Source organism: Amblyomma mixtum, chromosome 9, assembly GCF_055824585.1.
Source record: "Amblyomma mixtum isolate Tamu chromosome 9, ASM5582458v1, whole genome shotgun sequence".
Classification (NCBI taxonomy): domain Eukaryota; kingdom Metazoa; phylum Arthropoda; class Arachnida; order Ixodida; family Ixodidae; genus Amblyomma; species Amblyomma mixtum.
This window is the reverse complement of record NC_143020.1, coordinates 111,634,413-111,662,408: the sequence shown is the minus strand read 5'-3', so window position 1 is coordinate 111,662,408 and position 27,996 is coordinate 111,634,413. Positions and strand designations below refer to the sequence as shown.

Here is a 27,996-nt window from a genome sequence, read left to right as displayed (position 1 = left end):
AGACAACTTCAGCCTGAACTGATGCAAGCTTCTCAATACATTGTTTGGTCAGCTCCGCCCTCTCCGCTCCAGTTAGTGTGTGAATTAAAAAGTATGCGACTGGCATCTAGAGTCTGATGTTTATACCAACAATCATGAAGACACACACATTTCTGGCTTCGGGGAGACTATCATCATCTAGCCCCGCTCCAAAGTCTACGTACCCGACAACTTTGTCTCCAACGAGTTCTACGTGTTTCCTTATGGCCATGTCATCTACGACCAGAGCGCAGTAGAACGGTTCACTCCGTGCTTGTGCAAACTTTTCGAGGAAACAAAATGCCTCACTCGTGAACCCAGGAGCTCCGTGGATTGATCGATACCAATCCCGAAGTGTTCGCTGTGACGGAAGGGCACCATTGAATTTGGATCGGACGTACTCGTATGCGGCTGGAGAATAAAAATGTAATGTCAGCGCGAACGCACGGAGCTCAGGTGGGTACTTGCCCTTTTGTTCGTTGCTTGCCCTGCACAGAAGTTGTTGAATGTCACTTGAAAAGGCAGATGCAAACACGTGCGAGCCTTCCTCGGACAGGAGTTTTCGTTCTCTGATTTCTTTTATGATTTCTTGTGCTGTCTCATTTCTCTTCGCAAGCCTTCGCTTCGTTTGCTGCAACATCTTAATTTTCTTCTTCAACTGTGTTATCTCTTCTTCAGAGGCACTGACTTTGTCCTTGTACCATTGTTTGCTCGGCGAAAACGCAGTTGATGGCTCTCCAACTTCAGGCATTTCGCAGTCTTGATGCTTGCGCTCTGAACGCTTCCTTTTTACCTGCAATGGACACCACATATTTTTGTTCAGTCTCAAGTAAGAAAAAAGTGTAGCTGCGAAAGCAAATGGGTTTCATTTCTTACCATGAACTTAGTGCTTCATAAGACGATTTTACAGAAGGGTGAAGGGCGTTTCCATATTACCACGCAATCACAATAACTGTTACCACGCAATCACAATAACTTCTTTTCAACAACGAAGCAAAAAATAGCGCGCACGGCACTCCTTTTTTCCACGAACACAATTTTTCAGCACGATACTAAAAAAAAAAAAACCACTAGCGACAAGAAGCTCAGACGTTTCCTTCCATTTGCTTCCATCCACTATCCGACAAGAACCTTCGTCGAATCTCGACTTCGGCAGCCGTATTAATGCCACGAACACTTCTGACGTGAGAAAGGCGAATAATTCTGCCTAGCGTGTCATGGTTTAACATTCGCCAGTAATACTCACGGGCTTCTGTAGGTGCTGCGGAAAAGCAGGAAACACAGAAGGCACACTTCCCGCGCGCAGCCGCGTCGTCTGTCCGGTGCGGTCAAAGCACTCGGGCACGAAGTGTACGGAGCACAGGCGATCTCCATCTTTTGCATGCCATCTTTCACGGCGAACGGCCCGCTCCCACAGGCTCCGCAGCTCGGGATCTTTTGGAAACCTGCCAGTAATTTAGGCACTATTATTTGTTGCACACATCTACCACATCAGTTTGCGCCGCTCGACAACGCGCGCGTAGGGCTCAATTGAACACGTTTTCGTGTACTTACAGGTGGAATGTGAGGCCACAACCCTTCTTCAGCCTGTTTGCACATCCGTAGGCAACGCAAGAGGCAACCATTATCAAACCGTTGGTGTTTGCATGCCCGTCGCGTCAGCTTGCACTCAAACAGCGCGCCAAAGCAGCAGCGCGAGCCGGCGTCAAGCGCGCTTTCTGCCACTGGCAAGATGGCGGCGGCCGGCTTCACTTGACAAGCGCCCCCTCCACTCCAGCAAGTTTTATATATCCTCCTTGGCAATGATCGATGGAAACGGATAGTGGCAAGGGCTCTCTCATTACACGGGAGAAGCACGGATACGGTCGCTTATCTGTTTTTTCAGCCAGCGTCCGCTTCGGCGGACGCGGTTGTTGCTGCGACGCGCGTCTTTTCTTTCCTTTCTTCTCTTTCCTCTGATCTTTGAACTGTCCTCTACCTGCACGTTGCAGAGGTGGTGGCTCGGCTTGAGCCAGTTGGCAGGCCCGTGCACTTTCCTTTTCATTCTTCTCTCAGTCGCAACAACAACAACAACAACATTACACGGAAAGGAAACGGGTGTACTAGCCAGCCTTCCGTGGCACAGGCTTCCAAGGAAGGCTTGCTAAACAGCGGAGGGCGATTGGTGATGATCACACGTGTGATCAGGAGGCAATTTTAGAAGTTACAAGTGCAGAATTACAAGAATTACATACCATCGAGTACAATATGCAGAGGCGGGGGCAAGGGCGTCCGCAGGACTTTTTCCAGGGGGGGGGGGGGGGCACCCGATGGCCGGATATATGGGGGGGAGGCGGTAGGGTAGCTCCAAAAAGGAACTATTTGTGGTCTCAACTGTGCACATGAAACAAGAATTAGAAGCAGCAAATTAGTTCTAGGCTTGGAGAACATTCATTGGAATTTATTAATGAACATAGAATTGAACTCAATAAGCAAAATCCGATAGGTTAATATCTCTTAAGCGTGCTAATCAAGCTCTCCTGTGTAGTTTTCTACTAGTGCATAAATAATAATTGATGAGTGAAGAAAGTTAGGTGAGTTGGTACTTGTTCATTATTCACAACAGCGCACGAAACACGGACAAAAGAGGGGAGAATCCTTGTCGCGCTTGTGTTGTCGATTCTCCCCTCTTTTGTCTGTGTTTCGTGCGCTGTTGTGAATAATGAACAAGTACTAACTCGCCCAACTTTCTTCACTCATCACAGCGCTTGTGTTGTCGATTCTCCCCTCTTTTGTCCGTGTTTCGTGCGCTGTTGTGAATAATGAACAAGTACCAACTCGCCCAACTTTCTTCACTCATCACAGCGCTTGTGTTGTCGATTCTCCCCTCTTTTGTCCGTGTTTCGTGCGCTGTTGTGAATAATGAACAAGTACCAACTCGCCCAACTTTCTTCACTCATCACAGCGCTTGTGTTGTCGATTCTCCCCTCTTTTGTCCGTGTTTCGTGCGCTGTTGTCAATAATGAACAAGTACCAACTCGCCCAACTTTCTTCACTCAACACAGCGCTTGTGTTGTCGATTCTCCCCTCGTTTGTCCGTGTTTCGTGCGCTGTTGTGAATAATGAACAAGTACCAACTCGCCCAACTTTCTTCACTCAACACAGCGCTTGTGTTGTCGATTCTCCCCTCTTTTGTCCGTGTTTCGTGCGCTGTTGTGAATAATGAACAAGTACCAAGTCGCCCAACTTTCTTCACTCATCACAGCGCTTGTGTTGTCGATTCTCCCCTCTTTTGTCCGTGTTTCGTGCGCTGTTGTGAATAATGAACAAGTACCAAGTCGCCCAACTTTCTTCACTCATCACAGCGCTTGTGTTGTCGATTCTCCCCTCTTTTGTCCGTGTTTCGTGCGCTGATGTGAATAATGTGCATAAATAATATCCGTAATTCCAGCGGGGGGAAGGGGGGGGGCAACCAGCAAAAATAAAATTGCCCCCCCCCCCCCCCTTCCGTACGCCCATGGGCTGTGATGCTCAAGCTTATATGCAGCTGCGTTGGCGCGGGAGTATTCGTCAGGAGGAACGGAGGGGCTGCGGAGTTCTCCTTTTTCGTAGGCTCAGGCTCGTCTTTTCCCCGATGGCTTGTACGGTTGGGGCGCCGGAGGACCGACTGCCCAGCGGTGTCGTCTCGGGCGCCGTGCCCCTCTCCACATTACCCCGCTTTCCTTGTTTTCCCGTCCATTCGTGCGATCCCTCTCTCCAGGCTGGAGTGTCTACCCCTCTCTCAGCGCCGTCGCCTGCCGCCGGGAGGCCCGGTGAAGACAGGGAATGCCGCAGCAACGGCGCATGCGGCATTCCCCGTCTAGATCCCCGTTTTCCCCGAGTTTCGCGCCGGCTTGGGTCGTTTCTCCTCCGGCCGGCGCCACTGTCACTCTTGCGGGGTGTGCTTGGCCAATACCTCTAGGAGGTATTGGCTTGGCCAGTTGAATGCTTGTCGGCGTACGAATAAAGATGACGGACAAGCTGTCGGCATTCGGACCGCAATGAGTGTTGGCCCCCGAAACCCGACGGTTCTGCCATAGTCTCTTGCTCAAGCGCCTCCGGGGTCCCAGGAAGGGAAGATGCCGCCTGAGATAGCAGCCCTCCTGAGACGCGTAGCGCACTCTCGCACTGCACTGACAGGTTGCTAAGCTTTGCAATTTACGCGAGCGAAGTGCAAACATAGAAATGCTGGTGAAGACTAGACAGTCAAATGTCAAACTTAGTTTTGGCTCGATACCTGCTGAAATAGAGACGATGTAAAGTTACTGCAGATAAGCACAACAATCAGAAGAATTTAGACGCAAGACGTCGTTAGCGCTGCTCTTTCTTTTGCATTCCAGCGCGATTTCATGTTCGCAAGGAATTTCGTAGGTTCAGGTTACTCCAGAAGAATAAAAAGCCTGAGTGAAATCTTCTAGCGATCGTTCTGGCTTGCAAAGCTTGATCAGTATGTGTAACTGATACGAACGCTTCTTTTATTTCATTTTCAACAGGGGCGAAATGTCCAAGCGAAAAGGAGTTTCGGGGACAGCAGTACTTCAGCCCCTGGGAAGAGCGTCTTGCGCAAAAGTTGCGCCTTCTTTCGCAGACCACTCCCAACATGGAAGAAGAACGGTGGCACGCTGTCAGCGCTGATGTGCACATCTTCACCGCTTTTCTGGTGACCACAGTACGGCGCGCCATCCACATTATCAGCCTCGTCCGGAAGCGGCTGGCTGAAAAAGACGCCTCCAAAGCGCTTCCTCAGCTAGTGTGCCTTGTTCGGTCCTCTAATCGGACAACGGAATACGCCGCTAGCATCAAAATAATGTGGACCTGGAACAGGCACAAACCCGCCTTCAAGAATGCCTTAATCCTGTGTCCGCCACCGGACAAAACAAGTGTCTCTGCTCCTGGCATTCAGGTGGCTGTCACATTTCGAGGTACGCGCAATAGTTCGCTCAGATGGCTCCAGCTTCACATTCCTTCGGAAAAGGCCAAGGAGAAGTGCTGCGCTGTCTGTGTCCGGCCAATTTACGGCTCTTCCGTCAGACTCTGGAAGGTCGCGGAATTCATCGCCCACTACAGACTACTGGGAGCGGCCCGATTCTACTTCTACGACCTCGAAATGTCCCTCGAGATGAAGCTCCTCCTTGGCACACTGCAAGCTGCTGGAATCGACATAACAGTCGTTGCATTCAAACTTCTCTTTAAGGTTTCAAAGCTGCTTGCTTTCGTTCATGCTAGCGGCCAGTTGCCGGCAATGTACGACTGTATCTTCCGATCCATGTCCAAGGTGGAGTACTACATTTCCGTCGACTTCGACGAGTTAGTTATACTGCCCCTCAATGTCAACCTCACGACGATGCTCCGACGGGAAGAGCGTAAATTAGGCGAGGAACAATTGGGAAGCCTCATACTCAGCAGCAGGTTATACTGCGCCGAATATCCTATGGCTACCCTTCACGCCATTAATGGGCCCCTACCTCTTCAAATGAGAACCTTCACGTACTATTGCGAAGAAGCAGCGCACGTTCAATCCTCCGGATACACAAAGTATGTGGCCCGTGCCAGGTCTGTCTGCAACGCCGGTGTTCACTCCGTCGATAAGCACTGCGGCAGTGCTAAGCAGGTAGGGCTGGCCACGTCTGTGGCCGTGCTCAATCATTACCGACGCTGCTGCACGCTTCCGAAAGTGCCCAGCTGTACATCCAGCACGGTTCGTTTTCACGAACCCCCACGAGAATATTTAGCAGGCATTGAAAGGGATCTCGCCGTAATGACTATGAGATCTATTTACCAAAGTACAAGCCAGTGAAGAAATAGCTGTGTATCACACTGCCACTCATTACATGTCGCTGTGACGGGCCCGAATAAAGGTACCTAAAAAAGACGCGTATTTCGTAATTAACAGTATAGTTTAGTTTAGTTTAGTTTATTGGGGTTTAACGCCCGAAAGCAACTGAGACTATGAGGGACGCCGTAGTGAAGGGCTCCGGAAATTTCGACCACCTACACTGTAGCAAAAAAACACCTAAAAGGGAGTAAATGGCTTGTCCTCTAACGCACACCCAAAAGGAGGTTTTTTTTACTCCATATGTATGGTGTTTTTCATTTACTCCCTTATATAAGGGAGTTATTTTGGAGTATAAAGGGAGTTATTTTGGAGTGAAAAGGGAGTAAATTTTTTACTAACCACAGAAATGGAGCCCAAAAATGGCGTCATGTTTATTTATCTTCACTCAGGCTCACTCTTACAGCAGTGACAGCGGCGTAAACGGGCAGTAGCTCTGCGGGCCGCCGGCAACCCAACTTGGGAAACTGCGCTGCCCTAGACCCCGCGTCACGCATTCTTTCCGCCGTCTGCTAGCACAGCGGCGGCGTACGCGGCAGGAGTCGTCTGCTTGTCGTCTCCTTTTGCTGCGAGCTCGTTACGTTGGCCATGTTCGTAGATAAAGGGATGTAACATTATAATCAGTAGTTCAAAACTGACAAGGAGACGCTGGGTAGTTTTCACGGTCATGCACCACGCTATATTTGACCCAAAACCAGCGCAGAAAAGATGAAAATACACCTGATGGTAGTTTGGAATGGCAGTGTTTGCTTTCATATTCACTTCATTAAGGCTTGGATTTTAAACATGGCTGAGGAAAAATGTGGCCTCACGAGCTCAATCAAGAGCTCAGCGTTGACACTATGTTCTATCACAGTTCCATGTTGATGCAACACATAATCTGCTGCAACACATTGCGAGGACCACACTGAAAAAAGCCTGTGAAAATTAGGCCTAAGCGGGCGCTGTAACGGGGTGGCGACACAAACAAAGGAAAGTCAGTTATCGTTAGAGCACTGGAGGCTTCACAGGAGCAATTCAATTATGAAACGTACTGCAGCGGAAAACGGCGACAAGCCGATATCTTGTATCGCGGCTGGCGCCCGTGAAGGAGCAGGTCAGCAGAGATCCGGCGACGATGGTAACCAAGCGGTCTTCACTCACCGCCGTTATCAGACGACTGACCAGAAGCAGACGAGACGCTAGGTGGCGGGGCGGATTGCACAAAATAGTGTTTTTTTTACTCCATTTCGGCACTGTTGGAGTATATGGCACAATTAACTCCCTTTCTAGACTGGAGTAAATTCTGGTAAATCCTCATTTTTACTCCCTTATTCCCTCATGGGAGTAAAATGGAGGACATTCCACCTTTTTACTCCCCACTCATGGAGTAAATGTTTTCACAGATGGAGTAAAAAGGGTGGCCGCCACCCTTTTTACCCCCTTTTGAGTATATTTTTGTTTACAGTGTACGGTTGTTTAAAGGGTCAGTCTACTGAATTTTATCGACCATATTTTCTTTGCGGCAGCCGATAGCTCTTTACTCGAATTACCGTTTAGCCAGCTGTGGTGCCAAGGAGTGCGGTAGAACATTTTAAAATAGAATTTATTAATGTGGGAACACATCTGTATGAGATGGTAGTCTCATCTGGCAACCATCTGGATTTCCGCCGCGCGGCGACAAACATGGCGGCGCCCGTCGAAGCCGGACCTCTCGCTTCGGACTGAATTCTCGTTGTTGCTGCCTTTTTCAGTGCGTTCACTGGCCATAAATGGAGCGCCTGTCTTTCGCTTCGTCTCATCTCGCCTATAAGAAAACATATAAGAGATAAATTTGCTTTATTTTAATTATTAGAGCGACGATTCTGCCGCTCCTAGGCTTGAGTGGAGAGTCGGTTTGTTTACAGCAATGGTTCCCGTCCTGACGGCCAGATGGCGCCACTATAGGCTGAGTTTATTTTTGCGTCTCTGCTAGCATACGCTGAACTAAAAGTGGGAATGTGCCTGCGTTTTGCGTACGTGTAACTATAAATATTCATGTGATTTACAAAAAAGAGAGCGGTACGCCTTCTACAGTTTACTAGAACAAAACGTGCGTTTCTCTGACATTGGGGCATACAAATGGTACGTAGTATATTCACTTATGCTTCTACAAAAAAAGACTACCACTTTCTTGAACAAAATGAACGTTTGGGGTCGCCACCATGCTTTTTTACGCGACTTTTAACGCCGAAATAAAATATAAATTCCTGCCTAAACCGGGCGCAGACCCCTCGTTATTGATGTTATAGGGTGCCAACTACCAGAATATGCCATTATTTATACACTCATCTCGGTGAGTAGACTGACCCTTTAACATGCACTGACATCGCACAGTACACGGGCCTCTAGAATTTCGCCTTCACCGAAATTCAGCCGCCGCGGCCGGTCATTACATGTCGCTGTGACGGGCCCGAATAAAGGTACCTAAAAAAACACGTATTTTGTAATTAACATTATAGTTAGTTTACTGGGGTTTAACGTCCCAAAGCAACTAAGGCTATGAGGGACGCCGTAGTGAAGGGCTCCGGAAATTTCGTCCACCTGGGGTTCTTTAACGTGCACTGACATCGCACAGTACACGGGCCTCTAGAATTTCGCCTTTATCGAAATTAAGCCGCCGCGGCCGGTCATTACATGTCGTTGTGACGGGCCCGAATAAAGGTACCTAAAAAGACACGTATTTTGTGATTAACAGTATAGTTTAATTTATTGGGGTTTAACGTCCCAAAGCAACTGAGGCTATGAGGGACGCCGAAGTGAAGGGTTCCAGAAATTTCGACCACCTGGGGTTCTTTAACATGCACTGACATCACAGAGTACACGGGCCTCTAGAATTTCGCCTTCATCGAAATTCAGCCGCCGCGGCAGGTCATTACATGCCGTTGTGACGGGCCCGAATAAAGGTACCTAAAAAAGACGCGTATTTCGTAATTAACAGTATAGTTTAGTTTATTGGGGTTTAACGTCCCAAAGCAACTGAGGCTATGAGGGACGCCGTAGTGAAGGGCTCCGCAAAATTTCGACCACCTGGGGTTCTTTATCATGCACTGACATCGCACAGTACACGGGCCTCTAGAATTTCGCCTTCATCGAAATTCAGCCGCCGCGGCCGGTCATTACATGTCGCTGTGACGGGCCCGAATAAAGGTACCTAAAAAAGACGCGTATTTCGTAATTAACAGTATAGTTTAGTTTAATTTATTTTGGTTTAACGTCCCAAAGGAACTGAGGCTACAAGGGACGCCGTAGTGAAGGGCTCCAATAATTTCGACCACCATGGGGTTCTTTAACGTGCACTGACATCGCACAATACACGGGCCTCTAGAATTTCGCCTTCATCGAAATTCAGCCGCCGCGGCTGGTCATTACATGTCGTTGTGACGGGCCCGAATAAAGGTACCTAAAAAAGACACGTATTTTGTGATTAACAGTATAGTTTAATTTATTGGGGTTTAACGTCCCAAAGCAACTGAGGCTATGAGGGACGCCGTAGTGGAGGGCTCCGGAAATTTCGACCACCTGGGGTTCTTTAACGTGCACTGACATCGCAGTATGGAGAATCGGACTCAGTATGCTCATTGGATTGTTTGACTTCGTCGCAGGCGTTGCGGACTACCGTTGTGGTGTATAAATGCGTAACGCGCTGAGGAAGGGATTTCATGTGTGAAATTCTCAGTTTCTTAATGCTGCATTTTAGAGGCAAGTTGCGCAAGTGCGCTTAGCTTGCAAATGAAACGAAATAAAAGGTTTACTCCCTATCGTATTCGTTAAACACGAAGATAACGCAGATCCTCGCCATCCGGAAACGCTTTATCACCGACTTCGCCTGAACGCTGCATTTAGGAAAGCGGTCAATTAAACAGTCCTAAATGCGACAACTGCGCCTCGATAGAAACGATGGAACATGATCCTTAGCGTGCCCTAGGCAGCACAGACATGCAATCAACTTTTGTTTGCATATTCAAAGGACATTGGACATCTTGACAAGCTCGAAAGTTCACGAAACCTGGCGGCTTGACGAGACCGCTATACCCTGAAGATCGCAAAGTTAGGTTAACCGGGTGTGTCTGTAGGATTTCAGTGCTCCACAGGACAAAAAAAAGTGCAAATTTCGCAGTTCGTGCGATTTCATTATTCACGAATTTTTCGCTTCCTGCGGCCTCTTTTGCTGAGGCTTTAGGGTTAATATACGCCAGGCGGAGGTGCAAAAATTCTGAGAAACAAAACTATGCTAAATAAAGCTCTCTTGCAGGAAAAAAAGGCGAAAACGGGAAACTGCTCGAGATCGGCGAGTGATTTCATATACAGGGTGTCCCAGCTCACTTGGAACAAGATTTATAAAAAAAACTAAGCGTTGGTCAAAACTGAAACCTCGAGGATGTTGTTAGGCCTTACCTAAAGTTACAGCACCATTTTTTCATAGCGATATAATAGCGCAGATTAGGACAGGACACACGAAGAAGACACGAACAACACGAGCGCTCGTGTTGTTCGTGTCTTCTTCGTGTGTCCTGTCCTAATCTGCGCTATTATATCGCTATGATCATGCACCAACAAGCCCAAAAAGCTACGCTTTTGACCATTTTTTCGCTCGTCCTATTTAAAAGATTAGTCGAGATAAATAAACTAACTTTCTAAATATAGCTTGAAACGTTCAGGCGTCAATAGGAAAGTTCTGGAGCTCCACAAATATTGTCCAACCCAGGCACTTCCGACGTGGTAGATTTAGCGTGGCCGTTTTTATTCACGAATAACGAAAGCCCGCGGAATTTAAAAAATACCACGTGACAGCGCGCTCCATGCGCCCGGATGCGCCGTGACTACAGCGCTCCCATGCGTGCTTTGTAAAAAACTTCACTCGCTTCGCACCTTTCGAGCTGCCCAAGACAGGGCTTCGCGTTGTGCTTGGTTCCAAGATAAGCGCCAGTGGGTTCGGGCGGCAATTGAAAGAAAACGCGGCTCCTGTTTTTCAGCGTGATTCACGCGACGTTATCATCCTTGTTGTATGCGTAATTGCATGTTGTGATTTTGTTCCCAAATTCAAAGTCATGAGTGCCATCGTACCTCCGCATGCATCCTGCTAACGTGAGAGTGCAATTATCGCCGCAGAAACGGGAGCCGGGCTTTTTTTCAACTGCCGCCCGTACCCGCAGGCGCTTATCTTGGAACCAGGCATAACGCGAAGCTCTGTCTTCGGCAGCCCGAAAGGCGCAAAGCGAGTGTTTTAAGCATGAAATGCTTTTAGCCCCCGTTGTCGGCAGTGTGGTGACGTCACGCCGAGACCTAGAGCCATTATCCGGGCACTGAAATCCACTCATCCGGGCACTGAATTCCCGTCATCCGGGCACTGAAATCCACTCATCCGGGCACTGAAATCCACTCATCCGGGCACTAAATTCCAGTCATCCGGGCACCGTACGAGACTTAACGAGATTTAACGAGACTCTCTAAGCCCTCCTACGCGACCGGCATGCAAGCACCGGTTGGTCTCCAAACGAGACAAAAAATAACTGCTGCCAGTGCCTTCTCAATGTTTATAAAGATATCAGTGGAGCTGTGGGTTTGATAATGCACGGAATTATAATTTCCGATTTCTAATAAGGCGTGCAAAAAGCACATAAATGCCACGTTACACTTCGTTGTCATACGTGATCCGGGGGAGAAGCGCTGCGTTCAAAGGGCAAGGCATCGCGCCGAAAGGGTGGTGGCGTTCATCCCTTCCTTTACGGTGCGGTTCGGGTGTCCACCGAGATGGCAGAGAATTACTGCGCCATTTCCTTTCCTCAAAAAACCTTGCGTTCAAATGGCAAGGCATCGCGCTGAACGGGTGGTGGCGTTCCTCCCTTCCTGTACGGTGCGGTTCGGGTGTCCACCGAGATGACATTAGGCCCGTAAACATTTCATGCTTACTCTACTCTCGTTTACGGGAGAGGCAGAGATTTTTTTTACAAAGCACGGATGACAGCGCTGCAGTCGCGACGCATCCGGGCGCACGGCTTTCACGTGGTATTTTTTTAAACTCCGCGGGCTTTCGTTTTTGCCGAATAAAAACAGCCACGCTGTTGGAAGTGCCTGGGTGGCCAATATTTGTGGAGCTCCACAACTTTCGTATTGACGCCTGAACGTTTCAAGCTATATTTAGAAAGTTAGTTTATTTATGTCGTCTAATTATTCAAATAGGAGAAGCGAAAAAATGGTACTTTAACTTTAGATAAACCCTAATAACATCCACGTGGTTTCAGTTCTGAAGGACGCTTAGTTTTTTTTTTTAAATCTTGGTCCAAGTTAGCTGGGACACCCTTATATTACAATGGGCGAGCTCTCTTTATAGCAAAGAGCATGCGTGTGGGACGCCACCTGGCGGCTTGCTGAGACCGCTACCCTGAAGATCGAAAAGGTAGGTTAACCAAGTGTTGCGTTAGCATTTCAGTGCTCCCTATGATAGAAAAGAGCAAATTTCGCTGTTCCTGCCATTTCTTTAATCACGAATTTCTCGCTTCTTGCGGCCTCTTTTGCTGAGGCTTTGGAGTTAATATACCCAGGCGAAGCTTCGAAAATTCTGAGAAACAAAACTGGCCAGAATAAAGCTTTCGAGCATAAAAAAAAAAATTGGCTGTGGCTTAGCTAAGGTTAAGCCTGGATATCTCGAAGCGAAAAGCTGCCCTACAGCCTCTTGCTACTGTCCCCCTCCCCTCGGTCACCTCCTCGGAGCCAGCCGAGGAAGCAGCCATCTCTTACGCACTTGCACACACGGAAGCACGCTACATAACATCGGACTCCAAAACCGCGATACTAAATTTCGTGCGCGGGCGAGTTCATGTCCCTGCGTTTAGAATACTAAGCTCGCCTGCCGCCCACCAGCCCCGCCATGTGGAGCTGAGAAGGGTGCCTGCGCACTCCGGGAATCCCGGTAACGAGGCCGCTAACGCGTTAGCCCGAGGTTCTTCAGGCGCCGTCGGCCTCCGGTCTGGGATTCACGCGGGATCGCATGCACTCCTTCAGCGTTCTGACGCAGGCCTTTCGGGCCGCGCGCCTGTTGTACCCCCCACCCCACGCCTCCCTAGACAACTACCACCAGACGCTCTGGCGACGCCTCCAGACGCGCACCCTCCAGTCCCCCTATCTGCAATCCCGATATCACTCCACTAGCCCTTCCTGTACCCCCTGCCAGCATCCCTTCACTACCCTCTCCCGCATCCTCTTCCTCTGCCCGGTGGACCCTCCCCCGTGGTGCCTGGATCACCTCACCACTTGGAAGGCATGGGAGACCCTGCTGCGCTCCGCGGACCCGGTCAAACAGGCCATCGCAACCAGCCGGGCTGCCGACGTCATGGTCCGCAGGAACATGAACGTTCCTGCTCCGGGGCTCTGGAAATTTCGACCACCTGAGTGTTCTTTAACGTGCACTGACATCGCACAGTACGCGGGCCTCTAGAATTTCGCCTCCATCGAAATTCAGCCGCCGCGGCCGGATCGAAACACCGCCTTTCGGGTCAGCAGCCGAGCGCCGTAACCACTGAGCCACAGCGGCGCGTTAGAAGAGAGAGATGTAACTAGATCTACCGGTCCGTCCGAGCAGTCCCAGATTATGTTGTCCAAAGTGGCAGGCTCGCCGCACAATTGACAGAACGGGTTTACCATTTCGGGGAATATCCCAATAAGCTCTAAAATTCCGTTGGATGTCCCATGGACGTCTTAAACGTCCACAAGACGTTCATGGGAGTTTAAGTGCCTGTCAGGATGTTGGGCTGCGACCGCGTCTGCAGCCGTCGCCACGTGGTAGCCTGTTCTCTGCTAAGGGAATCGGGCGGATCAGGCAGGTGCACTAGCAGCTCTCTATACTATTGCGTTATTGCCTGACACGGGTTCAGGGCCTCACTTCGGGGCGCTCCCGTGTCAGAAGCCTCCTCACCTGCTCAGCTGACAAAACCAGGTTCACATCGCCCCTGTGTTTAGGAAGCGTTTTTAGAATCGTGTAGGTTGTGCAGCAGATGCGTCCCCTCGTAGAGTTGCGAAGGACCGTTTTGTAATCGCTAAGAATTGTTTTAGGACCTTCCTGAACGGTTCCCAGGGCGACGGCGGCCTCTTCGGCCTACGGTAATTTGTCCGTGACCAACGTGGCTGCTACCTCGCGGGGGATGCTGACCGCGCCCACTGCAAAGGCGGTCTTGTCGGTTGAGGAAAGCAGCCGAATGTATCGGTCACGAACATTCGGAGGCGAATAAAGGCGCGTGTCCGTCTAAATTATTAGCAGGTCTTACCAAAACTGGCTTTCTGCCTCAGGCTGCTGTATTCAGGCTCATTTAAAATCCGAAAAAGAATCCATGTGTATTGAGATACCATAGCAGGTTAACCATCCCCACGAAAAATTTAGTAGGCTTAAGGATACCGGTGCTGGTGGTGCTGGTTGTAAACATTTTATTGAAAGAAAAAAGGCTTAGTGACACCCGAACTGGGAGGGGTCCTTAGTCCAGGGCTCCTACGGTCTTAGCTGTTTGCTGCTCGCGCTGAACGTGGTCTTCAGTCCTCTGGGCTTGAGCTGCATAGCACGTCCTTCCTCTGTTCAGGTCGTGGGTTTGGAATTCTCGGGGTGGTCTGCACGCTTCGGATAGCCCATATAGTGTGATGCGGTGCAGGGTGCCCCCCGCTTAGCTTCATGTGTTTTGGTATATTTGGTGTGTATGTGGAGTAAGAGGCTGAGGTGCGGGTATGTGTCTGTCTGTAGGTTCCTCCAAGCTAGGGTTTCTCCAGACGTGAGCTTCTTGTCTGGCGCGGCGTAGATTCACCGATTTAGTTTGTGGTAGGTAAGGATCTCTCTGTAGTGTTGTGGGACCGGAGACCTATCTCCTCAGCTCCGACCAGGAGACTCAAGCAAAGATCATCCAATTGGGCGATGACGCCGCCAGTGTCTGCGGCAACTTGGGTGCCGTCTAAAGCAGGAGTATAAAGCCCACAGTGTGGAAAAAAGTTACTGATGATGATGATTCCGGTACCACATAGCTTTCTTTGTGAGCCCACTTAGTAAGACCTCGGGCTGCGGTGAGCGCACGCTGATTACCGCTCACAGACACGTGGCCTAGTGTCCAGATGAGAACAGTTTTATGAAGTTGGCGTTTTATCGTTTTTAAGTTCTTGAGTAAAACACGTTTTTGGGCAAGTTGGTAACATTCTTGATTCATATTGCAGCGAAGAAGGACAAACACACAGGAAAGGAACAGGCAAAAAACAGCAGCGTTCGTCAGTGTTTTTCGCGCTTTCCTTCTCTGTGTGTTTGTGCTTCTTCGCTGCAACATGAATGAAAAATATTTTTTAAGTTCCGGTGTGTGTTTGCTGATATCCTGTCATTCGGATAATTTATACGTGCCGCTTGGCAGCCTGAGATAACGTGGATTTTGTGTTCGCGCAGCTGGAGGAAACTGCGACAGCGATGGGCGTTTTAGTGCATTAATAAGAAAAATCAGTTGCTAGAACACGGTATGCGAAATTTGGAGGTTGTCAATTCGGACTGCATCGGTGGCATGCGGTTGTTTTTTTATACTTTCTAATCCATTGTCTTTCAGCAGTGGAAATATTTCACTATTAATTTCCCATTGATCAGAACCACAAGTAAAAATGATAAAAATGCGAACATCCTCTAATGCTTTCCTTTGTTTCAATGACTGCTGGCTTCCTTAGTATGTCTTCTGGAGTGTAGTTGGTCGAACCCGCCGACAGGTATAAGAAATCAAAATGGTGAGTAGCTTGACGCAGGCTGAAGAGATGCTGCCGGGCCAAACTGTGCACCAGAGGCACAACTCGCCAATGTAGTTATGGTGTTCGAAGGAGCCCTGATATCTGGAAGGCAGCCTGCCGTGCGACGGCAATGCTGGGCACGCGTTTCTAGGAATTTCGGACCGCTATCTCGTTCGCTTGGTTTGCTACTAAGTGGCCCAGGACAAAAAAAAATATAGCGTTCGTAATTTTATTTCTCGAAAAGAAAAACCCCCTGTGACATAGAAGGTATGATCTGAGAACCTCTTGCGGAGTAGAGCCAGCCCACTCGGCTAAGAGGAAAGTCAGGAAAGTTCTTATCAGTTACCTGTTCTCGCGCAATCGTTGGGACGAAGTCGGCAAACCTGCACTTTTCAAATATAAACACTGTATTAGGTGGCGTTCACCATCTCATAAAAGTAGAAAGCGAGGAGCGTATACTATTATGACCGGGGCGCCTTCCCCAGTGTTCAGCGAGGCGCTCCACGTGGCTATACGACCTCGCAATTTGACCTCGCAATTGACGTGCGCTGCGTCCTGCACCGACAAGGCGGTAAGATTATCTGGGTGTTTTGAAACTGTAGATGTCCTCCTGAAAGAAAAGAAGCTGACTGCATTCCAATCCTACCCACAAAGAAATGTCGGTGAACTTCCTTTGTTGTTAGCCGCCCCTGCCCTGTCTACAGCCCTGAGTACACGGGGGGACGAAGACAAAGCAACAACTGCCTGCAAGCTTCCGCTGCGTGTGCACTAAGCGCGGTTATGATTGGTGGCGCCCAATCTCAGTACTGGGTGAGTGAAATGGGTGAGTGGAATTCGTTTTCGTCTGGTTTTTTCATTTCGAATTTTCAAAGTGCAATAACTTTCGTTTGCATGCTCCGATTTCAATAATTCTTTTTGCACTGGACTCAGGAACGCACGATGTATTCATTTAATGATATTAACCGGTACTGAGGAAAGTATCGCGGAGCCCCTTTAAACTGTGGACAGCGACCTTAGCGTTCAAGCAATAGACGACAATCGATAATCCGGCAGTCGTATTTACGGAGTAACCGTAGAAGTAGACGGCAAGCAGCCGGCGAGGGCCAGGCAGAATCAGGTGAGAATCAGGCAGAATCAGGCCACAAAGCCGAGCACCAGTCCGCGGGAAGTCTTGTACCCATTAGAATACCGGTGGGTACCCGGCGTCACTGGGGATCGAACCCAGCACCTCCCGAATACGAGGTGCTGTGAAGACGGCGGCAGATGGGGCTAGAAAAACTAGCTACCCTGTATACGAAATGGCTTATGATCTCCAGCGTACCAGAAGCTTGAAAGAACGTTAACATGACCATAATCCCTAAGAAAGGAGACGTCAAGGACTTTGAAATATACAGACCGATCAGCTTACCGTCCGTTACCTCTAAGGTGTTTACTAAGGTAATCATTAATGGAGTCAGGACAACGTTACACTTTAATCAACCAAATGGTCAGGCAGGCTTTTTAACAGCTACTCGACAATCGACCATATTTACACTATCAATTAGGTGATAGAGAAATGCGCAGAATATGACCAATTCCCACTGTATAACCTTCATGGAATATGAGAAAGCAATTCCAAGAGAAGGCAAGCATAGCAGGGGGCGGCAGAGAATTAGGTGGGCGGAGGAGAAATTTGCTGATGGGATTATGTCCTAGTGGCAGACGTTGCCAGGCTCAGATTTCAATGGCCGCCTGTCCATAGCCAGAGATTTTTGGTGCCCCCTTCTGCGTCACAGTTCTGACCACAACCTTAGTCGGTTGCTACGAACGCGCTGGGTACCCAAGGGCGTGGGCGAATTGTTGTAACGGTATCGCAGGCGGTGACCAAGTACTGCACCAGGGGGCCAAATCCTGTTCTGGTGAGAGGGTGTGGTTTAGGCTGTGGTCGCCAGGATCAGACCGCATCCCAGGCCTCCATGCATGGTTATCCAGTTCCATCAAACCTCGTTTTTTTTTTTTTTCATCCTGTGGAGAATTCAGTGGCATCGAGATTCGAACCCTATTCCTCTTGCTCGCGAGGCGGACGGTGTACCTCTATGCCGTGCATAGCTTACACGCATAAATAGAAAAAGCATTTAAAGATTCCTTAAATTGAATTGTTGAAGGACCCTAGAGTTTCTATGCTTGAACACGTAAAAACGGCTCTTTGAGGGCACTTATTGCCAGTTTTCTAAAGAAAAAAGCTTCACAATAATTTGCCTTGTGTATTTCAAAATGCTGTTCCAGTCACCGAATTCTCACCTGAATTTGTAATGTTTCTTCAATATGCCCCGTAAACAGCTGCAATGACAACAGCCTCTTACTGTTGTTCAACATGGATGAGCAGGATTTACAAATGTCAAGAACAATACGGGAGTAATATCGGCAGATTTGTAGTAATCTGGTAGTTTCGTGCCTCAGAAATGAAGCAAGTGGCTAGTGACGAACCAGAAATGCTTGAAGTGGTTCCATGCGAACACGTTAGCCAACATACTTTTATTCTCTACTCTAATAACTATTAATTTGCTGGAGACGTAGCTTCTGGCGAAGCTCTACAACTAGTGCGGTACACTTGTGTATCTCCGTGCTTCCCTCTTCCGGTGCAATGATCGCTGTAGGCTTTGAGACAATCGTCAGGAGGTTGTCTGTTTTCAACTACATAATTTTTTCCCTTTGAAGGCGGTGGGGCAGGTCTGGAAGTTATAGAATCTTTCATGCGAAGCTCGCAAAAAAAGTCGTCCTCTGTAACTGAAGGAGAAGACATTATACAAGTTAGTCGAAGCACATGCAGGTTGCACAAGAAAAATTCTGGATGTTAGGAGTTTATCACCCACTGCTATGCACATGTAGCCGCCAATATGCAACCTGACGACACAAGTGACGACAGAAAGCGTGACATTCCTAAGCTTGTGTTCTACAGCAGCTGAAAACCAATTCGCTTCAGCTTGACTCAGGCAGAAACTATAAAGTATTCGTAGTAGTAGTAGTAGTAGAAAACTTTTATTGAGATCTTTTAAGAGATTCGCGGATTCGAAGCCTCCGTCGTCTTTCGTGGCGCCGGCGACTTGAGGCTTCTCTTCAGCAAGGTTGGGCTCCTAGTCCAGGGCTCCACTGAGTCGCGCTGCATCAGTAGCGTGCCGCACTAAGGCCCTTTGGGCCGCGAGCTCGCTGCTGGTGAGCCGGCTCTCCCATTGCTCCGCACTCGGGAATTCGTGTTGGTGGAATGCTTTATTTCGTTCGCACTCCCATGTGATGTGGTATAGTGTGGGTGTGTCGCCGCACCAGGGGCAGTTTGCTCTGTATTGTGTTGGTGACATCTTGTTATAGATGTACAAGTTGGGGAAGGAGTTTGTTTGTAGCCTACGCCAGCCGACTGCTTCCTCCCTCGTGAGGGCTTTGTGTGGTGGTGGGTACTTGAATCTAGTCCCCCTGTATAGTTGTAATGTCTCTGTGTATCCCCCCTCGCATGCTAGTAGCTGAAGCTCCAGAACATCTGACATGCCTGCTCGGTATGTAAGCCCTCGAGCTAGGCTGTCTGCTCTTTCGTTCTCCGCTACGCCTGCGTGGCCTGGGACCCAGATTATGTGTTGTATGGGTGTCGCTCGCGACTGGCTTGACTTGCTTTACAAAATTTGCAAATGATACGTGTAAAATACTCTCAATGCTTTCCTTTTACTTCCTATGTGCTTATTAGAGACTCGTATCTTGACTAGAAAGAATTTAATTATATGATTCAATAATCAGCAAGAAAGCACCTAAATCCGAAATATCGGGAATGCCTGGCACGTAATTAGGATTAATAATGCAGAAAGACTGATCTTTATATTGCTACTAATATCGTCATCTTGAAGCATCTGAAAGTGCAAACAAAGACACGAACTGCATGACTACGCAACACCAGCATTAAAACGCCCACTGACGCAAAAAAAAAAAAAAAGTGTCAGGCGTTGACGTTCGCGTGTGAAGCCTCGGTTGGCAGGAGGCGAAGTGTAAAGAGGGAAATTCCGCCCTCCACTTTCAGGAAAGAAAGGGGTGTGGAGGGGGACAGTGGGAGAGAGAAGAGGAAGAGAGGGCAGAGGGCGCTGGATGGCAAGAGGAAAGCTGTGGTCGCTACTCAGAGCCACGGGATGGGGAGAGTGGAGAGGGTCCACAGCGTATCACACTTTGGTTGCGTGCCTTCACGGTGATTGGCAGAATGGCTGCTCGCACGGTCTGAAACTCAGCGGCAACGGCTGCTCCGTCCGGCAGGAACACTAATGGTAACGCATACTTTGCTGCATGAACAGCATTTGCCGCCGACGAATCTTTTTTTATTACGGGCCGAAAGCAAAACAAAAAGCAGTGATGGTATAAGGGTGTACAAAAAGTTTCAATGGCAGGCATTGGGTGGAACGTCATTAAATGCCATTTTCCATTTTTGTCGCCCATAAGCGTCAACACTTCCCTCTGCACGCAGACCGGCATCAAGAGTCGTCTATTACAAAAATCATTATTTCTCAGTGCCTGTCCGCCTCGAACAGTGATGAGGAACACGAAAGGCGCCAACTGGCGAACTTCTGTCTCCTTGCGCCGCATATTTGCGAGACCACACTGCAAGACCGCTACGGCAGCGCTGGGAGTTTGCTGCGCGTCCGCCCCCCCCCCCCCCCCCCCCCGAAAATAAAAGAGAAGGAAAAGATCTTTCTGGAGCATTCTCGAAGGTGCGCGCTCACGGAAGCGCGTCCCAGTTCACGGCCCTGGTCCTCCTGTCCCCAAGACCTTGGCGAAGCGGGGCACGTGGACGGACGGTTACAGACGTTTCGTGCGCTATCGATAATAGTGGGGGAGAGAGAGAGAGACAAAACCTAGGCAAGCAGACAGGCCCCGGCCCCCGGACACTCAGACGGTTAGAGACGTTTCGTGCGCTATCGAGAACAGTGGGGGAGGGAGAGAGACAGAGCCTAGAGCGTGCTATGTCAGCTGCCTTTCTCAGCGCTACCGCCCGTCTCCAGTAATTTCCTGCTTGCTGATTTAAGAGCCTCTTTCGTAGACTTGCGCGGTTCCGTGTCAGGCTTCGCGCAGCGAAGCAGACAGACCCCGGCCCTCGCTCAGCCGTGAAATGCGAGCAGTGAGGTCATGTGTGACTTATTGTTTTAGCTTCAATAGCTGAGCATTAAGTTTTGTAAGCTTCGTTAGGTGAGTGTGAAACTTCTGTCTGTTTATATTCTGGGTATCTATCTGTGTATTTTTTTAAATGCTACTCTGAAGTCCAGCTCCTCTGTTTCTCCGTGTGTCATCCGTTCGTCCATCGTGTGGCTGTTATCCACATATCCAACGCCAAATCAATTTGCACCTCGAAGTTGCGAGGGGCGAAGAGAACCTGATTTTTGCTGGCACACTCACCGACGCTGCAGAAGTATCGCGTTGGCGCTGACTGAAATTGGCGCTGATGGTAAAATATGGCATGCAATTGTTATTGACAAGACGGTCCGTCTATCTGAAGCTATTTTCGTGCTAAATGCGCTTGTGGAGGTCTTTCGATTGGTTTTCGGGGAAAGGAAATGGCGCAGTATCTGTCTCACATATAACGGCGGACACCTGAACCGCGCCTGCAAGGGAAGGGAGGAAAGTGGGAGCGAAAGAACAAAGAGAAAAGAAGGGACCGTAGTGGAGGTCTCCGGAATAATTTGACCACCTGGGCTTCTTTAACGTGCACTGACATTGCACAGCACACGGGTGCCTTTTGCGTTTTTCCTCCATCGAAACGCGGCCGCCGCGGTCGGGTTCGAACCCGGTACTCCGGCTCAGCAACAGGCGAGCACGCTAACCACTGATCCACCGCGCAGGGTAGGAGATCTTTCAAGGAACAAAGACACCGATGTACGAAAACGTAGCACACCTTGAGGTATAAAATTAAATTTAAATACACATACTTCGAAAACAGTAACAAGAAGCATACTTCAAGCATTCAAAAGGATAATTCGCGTGCGCTATAATTTGTGAGGTGTACAGTGTTGTCGAATTCCATGTTGAAAGTGTACTCATTGCACGTTTTTGATTGGCTACATTGCGCTTAAGGGCAGGTCTATAAGTGGCTTTGACATTACCAGCTGCACGACGTAGTTTCGTGATGACTGGATTTCAAAGTGTTTTCAATTTTAGTTTCTGCAGTCAGCTCTGGCTTGCAACTTCTTTGAATGCCTTGCATTAACATTCGTTCAGCTTCCCCTTCGTGGTAGATGATAAATGCGCTTATTTCGCAGCGAGAGCACGTGCGTAAGAGAAGCTTAAATAGCAGTCGTCGGCATTCGTTTCAAGGTCAAGCCACTGTGTGGCACCGTAAAATTGTTTTGCAATGATGTTTTGTAATGCTAATCCCCCGCCTCATAGTTAAGGAAAAGGTCCTTGGTGTGAAAAAAACAAAAACAATCTTTCCCTTGTAACACCGAGATTACAGGCAATTAATGAATACCTAATTCTTTGCGCCTGTTTTCTCCGCACTGCCCATTTTGCAAGTTTTTTCGGAAAATTTTCACACTATAGACGTAGAAATTAAACTTTGTTCGATGCTATCTTTCGGGAAGTAGTGAGAGAAATAATCAGGCAAGGTTGTTGTCACCCACACTTCGCGCACTTTTACGTGGGAAGCTGGGGGTAACGGTCTCGGACTCGAAGGAGATGCCCTCGACTCAGCGTGGCAAGCTCAGCGGACACAAGCCACCAAGTGACAAGAGGTTTTTGGGCGTTCGGTGCCCAGCTTTCGCTGGTCGCAAGCCAGAGAATGGGTCGAAGCCAAAGGTTCACAAAACAAAACAAAGTTTATACAGCAATTGAGACGATACAGAGGGTTTCACAAACACTAGTACAAACACATACCAAGTGATTAACAAACAATGCAATTCGTGCAAAGTTAAACTCGAGAGAGAGACTACAATACAAAGGCAATATTGCACCTAAAGTGCTCTAACACAAGAGAAAGGTAAACAAACAAAACACAATTTTGTTCACCGGGCACTGCGGCAGTCCGACGACCAGAGTTCCACAACGATGCCGTCCCGCAGACTGGCGACCGTTGCCTCCATGGTCCGATGCTGGCCGAGTGGTGTTTCCCCGGGAGTCGAACGGGCGCGCTTCGATGAAGCTTAAACGGCGGTCCGGACTGACTGATAGCGGTCAACGCCTTCTTTTATAGGCTCGCTTCCTCGTCTGTTTGTTCTACGCGCCAGAGTAGACATCTCCCGTGCTGTCTCCCTTCCTTTCTCTCGCCGGCCGCGCGTCCTCATTGGTTCAAGTCAGGAGTCGTTTCGCGAAGGTTCCAGCGTGTTCTAGCGTGGCGGCGTAGCCGACGTCCGAGTGCAGAGGAGGGGGACATGTCTTAGCGCACGCAAGGCTTCCCCCTCTTCCCCCCCGTCAGCTGTAGAAGCGACTCGGATGTTCCAGAGAAATCTTCGTGCATGACTCATTCCCTCGGCGCACGCCGTGGCGGTGAGCGGTGGTGGGGGAGAGAGAGAGAGGACACGCACACAGGCTAGGCGCTCGGCAGGGGGTTTCCTCCTCCCCTGTTCGTCTCGCGCCAGCGAGACGCGTCCGCGCGGCGCTGTTTTTCTTTGTTTGCTTCAAAAATGCGCCGAATTTTGTGACAGTTGTTCATACGCACGAGCTCCGTCGCTATCCGTGAGAAGGCCAAGACTGTTTATTCAAGAAAGGTTTAGTGACGTCGGAGTTGCCGACAGCTATAGGGATGAATATGGGGATGAGTTGCCTGCTGTGCTCAATGAATATACGCTGCTCCATTTCGTTGCTGCCAGTGTAGAGGTACTGTCTTGTCGAGTGAGGCGGTGCCCTGAAGCTGCAAACGACTTGTCACTGTCGCGCGGCCGGGCACAGTGGGAGAGTAGTTGTGTCACCATGCTCGGCGGAAACACGGACCACATACCAGCGGCGGCGGCAAGAAAGGAAAAGCGCGCCGACACGGCGGCTGGATTAATCTAGTTTCAAAACACTGTCATTATCGCGCCAGCGCCGGCTGCTAAGCACCGCGCGTCAATTCACACACGGCTCGATCGCATCTTTTGCACGAAGAATGCCGTTATAAGCGCGTCATACATGTTTTAAGGCTTATCAAGACGTGCTGTGGAAGCGTAAGGTTATTGCACGACTAATAGCAATACATGCAATAAATCGTAAAATGCGCAACACTTTACTATTTTAATCTACATAAGTATATAAATCCCGTATTAGAAAGATTGAATGCGTTGTAGCGGTGGTCCAGTAACTCTACGGTGGTCTAGCTGAAACCGCACCCGGCGGCCAACACACGAGACTGCGATGCGATTCCCATGTCGGGCAGGAAACTTTTTTTTTTCTTCTATCGGCTGTTGCTCTCTTTGGTTGAACGGTTGCACTCCTGCGTTGCTCGCTTCTCACGAACAGTTGCGCCCTCAGAGATTATTCATAGCAGACTAACGTTTAACTTCGCAACATTTAGTCTCTAAAGAACTAATGACTATTGCAACGCTGTTCGTCTCCGAAAGGACCCAAGTACCACGGGTTATCGGTCCAATATTGGAAATCTTTTGTCAAATGACGGTCCTACAAGGGACCAGAGTGAAACCTTCCGTTTCCAATGTTGGGCCCATTACCTGGACTGCTTTGCGACCTTCTTTTAATCCAAAAGGACGAGAAAACGCTCAGAGTGTATGCGGCAACATCGGCCTCTATGGTATTGTTTAGAGAACGATCGCAATCTCAAGACAATCACAAAACAAGCTCAATTCCCCGCTTCTAGTGGCCGGCATGGACTGGTGGATATGTCAACCAATAGGAGCGGAGCTTCATGACTGTTTTATGGGTATTTTAAAATTTTGATAAGCATAATAAGCAGTTTGACAACACGACATCAGTAAAATGGTGAAATGAACTATAATCATTAGTGGCAGCTCAGCATAGTGAATTGTACATGAAATGCCATCCGCACTTACGCAAGGCGTCAGCATCTTCGCCAGTACTGCGCGTCAAAGGCAAAATGTAAAACACTCCGCAGGTGTGATTGTCTGTCTGGTAGATTAGAACCTCCAACACGCTGGCTTCCGCGTCATCTGGAAAAGAAAGCCACAACTGTTTTTCTGCTCATCAGATAAGACTATCCCAGGTAAAACGGCCTAGAGCAAAAAAAAAAATTTGACCCCATTACTATTTATGGTTTGGCGATGCTGGCTGCTCCGCTATTAAATCATCATCTCAGAATAAAGTAAAGCAAAAACTAAAATGCTGGATTGAGAACAGAACAAAAATTACATATCAAAAGCTCATTCTATAGTATGATACAACTTAAAGGGGCTGTGAAACGGGGTCTCAACAAAGATGCGATATGCCTAGGAAGCTAAAGGACGCAGTGTCACGAATATCCTCCAGCAAAATTTTGTTATGCCTTTTGTGGAAGCTGAGTTATCTGTAGTCAAAATTTGAATTTCCGCGTCTTCGCGCCTTTCCCTCTCCTCTTCACCATTTTTGCACGCTGAAATGTCGGTCCACCGGTTTGCCACGCCGTCGGCCCCTCCGCCGACCGCCGACGCGCGTGGGAATAGACCCTTTACAAAAGTTAGCGCCATCTAGTGAGAAAAACATGAACAGCGCACGGCGGCCATGTTTGGTTCAGTCCGTCCGCGCCGCCCGGAGTACTCGGAGAACAGTTCTCTGTACCCGGAGAGTACGCGCCAACGTGAGCCCTCGTGGAACTCGTGCACGCACAGCGAGCTTCATTGGAATTCCCGCAAGTGATTGCGTCATTTGTTGGCATCACAACAGTCGGTGCTAGCACCAAGCTCCATTCGGAATGCCAGCATGTTGCTGCGTGCCTTTCTGCAGCCAGCGCAGCGTCGTAGACGCGCACGGAAACAAGGTGTGTATACGACCGTTCGTTTGCATTCTTGATCGGCTTTACAAGTGTCACTTGCAGCATGTCAGGCATTACGGCATGTACCTCTGACTGGGAGATAGCTCATAGAACGCGATCGCGATCACCTGAAACAGCGAGGTTGTTTTGCGTGCAATGGAGCCTTGTGAACTTCACGAAAGCTTGTGCTGAGATGGAAAATGACACTGGAGAAGGAGCAATACATGTGTAACGAACGCTAAAGCTCGAATAGATCCGTTGGAGCCTTTTGTACGTGGATTCCATTCGCCATTCTCTATTTTGACTCATTACAAGGGCATGATTACCGAAGCTAGTTTTCAAACCATTGTGTGAAATGGCCGTGCATTGTGCAGACGGCAAAATAGTTGCCTAGGGCGCCCAAGCTGTCTGTTTCACGCTACAAAAGCGCCTGCCAAAGCCGCGGCGTCCTGTAAAGCAGGAAAAGATGAGGCATCACACGTGTAGCGTCATGCTCACATCCAGCCCGTTTCAAAAGATGTTATCGCCTGATGACGCATGCGAAGTACGGTACGCGTCCAAAGCGCGCAGCTCAGGTTTGTAGTCTGTGCCTATGAATACTTGCCAGCGCGATCCACAAAATAACGAAGCTTGCGTTTCACTCTAGTGGGTTTTCTCGAATCCCATGATGGTTTCTTAGTTGACAGCCACCCGAGAAGTCAGTTGGTTTTGGAAAGATGACGATATCTTGTTTATTTCCTCTTTTAGTAGACATTTCAAGCTTTAACCTCATATGCAAGAGCTGAAATGGGCGGCCTCGGGAAAAGGGAACTGTGCTGAAATGATAAGGAATTTTAAAAATCAGCTATCACCGCGCCATGCCTGCTTCGCGCAAGAGTTCGTGTGATCAGATTTTCCAGTATTGCTATAAAGTATAGCATCCACAGCTATAATGTGGTGCTTGTTGACAAAACCTGTTTATTATTTGTGCAGGTCTCCTTCCATGGTTTCCCAAGCAACCCGGCTTTGAGAAAGAAGTGGGTTATTGCAATACGCAGAGATGTGGGGAAAGACTTCACTATAACGCATCACACCACGCCTCGGCTCTCAAAATATGCCTCTAGCCGTCGCTGGCAGAAACCGTCAGGGACAAAAGAGAGGTCCCTAGACCAGGAACGGACTTCGCTTGACATTGAAAATCCGTTCCACGCACAGTACACTTGGCGACAACGTTACAAGCACGGACACAACGGCGGGCACTGACGGACGGACACGGAGCGGACGGACGAAGCGATCCAAAGATGGCCGCCACCGCGGGGTCAGGCGAGGTCAGCGTGCCTGTCACTGTTGCCAGACCTACTTTTGTAAACCCTCTATTGGGCGGAGCCAACGCCTCCTAAACTAATCCTAAACTGGTTTGGCGTCGACGGCGCTGGCGCGGCGAACCAATGATGGCATTTCGCTGCTGACGTAAAGAGCGCTACATGACGCAATGCGCGCGGATTCGGGCGAAAACTCGCCACCGCTGGTCGCCCCGAGGCGCGGAAGTGGTAGTTCTTAAAATTGTATTGTAAATTATCGGCTCGCTTTCGAGGTCTTATACATGGCATGAACGCTCGGTGGCCTGTACTCTAGATAATGTAAGCATTTTATAGCCAACCTCAAACACCCTTTGCAGGGACCCTTTAAGTCTGCAGTGAAGCTCTGCGCACATTTAGCCTCCGTGCACAGAATTCCTCCACGACGAAAAAGCAGTCCGCTTCTTAAACTCTTAAACGTTTCTTGCTATGCAAACAAGGAGCTTATCGCAAGAGAAAAAATTATGAGCTCTAGAATTTTGATACTTGGATTGTTTGATATGGTCAAACATTAAAAGCTGACTTCGTTTACTGTTGCGATTGCGGCTTAGTCTTAGCAACTGCTGTTTTTTTCTGTTAAGTTTTATCCTACCATAAATGAATTACCAATGAGTCGGAGCTTTTCAATAAGAGGCAGAGATCGAGATAATCAAGCACAGTTCCAACGTGTTTGACCAGAACTCCCTGGCATGTGAGGCATAGAGGAGCAACAGATGAGTGATTAGGTGCTGTTTTAGCGCTCTGTGCAGGCGACAGGGAAGAATGTGCCTCGTATGGCTCCGCTAAAAGCTTGACTATTAGTCGAAACGAGAAGGTCGACGTCGGGTTCGAGGAAACCAGCTGGTTTAGACAAATCCCTGTACGTGTGCAGAACAGCTTGGAGGAAAGACTGCTGCAAAGTTTTAAAAAACACCCGTTCATGAAGAGGAATACGAATGAACTACTTGTGCTGTTGAAAGTTTGCTGCTTAGTTTGCTGTTTTCGCGCTCAGCTTTGTTTGCATTGACAGACATATTCCAGGGTGTTAGCAAAGGAACTTCTCATTTCTATGGACGTGCGATAAAGTATTCTCCTACCTTTCACGACCCAAGAGCTGCAGATACCTTCAGGTTTATTCTTGTTACTTTTGCTTACTAGAAGTCGCC

The 27,996-nt window shown here is 48.9% G+C and overlaps 1 protein-coding gene across 1 annotated transcript; it reads left to right on the top strand.

Moving 5' to 3' along the window:
* Positions 1–4,359: 4,359 nt before the first annotated feature.
* On the top strand, positions 4,360–5,914 carry LOC149330740 (uncharacterized). Its single transcript, XM_089561392.1, has one exon. The coding sequence runs from the start codon at positions 4,637–4,639 to the stop codon at positions 5,831–5,833; it is 1,197 nt and encodes a 398-aa protein (XP_089417518.1). The 5' UTR covers positions 4,360–4,636; the 3' UTR covers positions 5,834–5,914.
* Positions 5,915–27,996: the final 22,082 nt, after the last annotated feature.

Excerpts from the sequence above, each read along its gene's own strand:
- LOC149330740 (XM_089561392.1), top strand. The coding sequence starts at position 4,637 with ATGGAAGAAGAACGGTGGCACGCTGTCAGCGCTGATGTGCACATCTTC.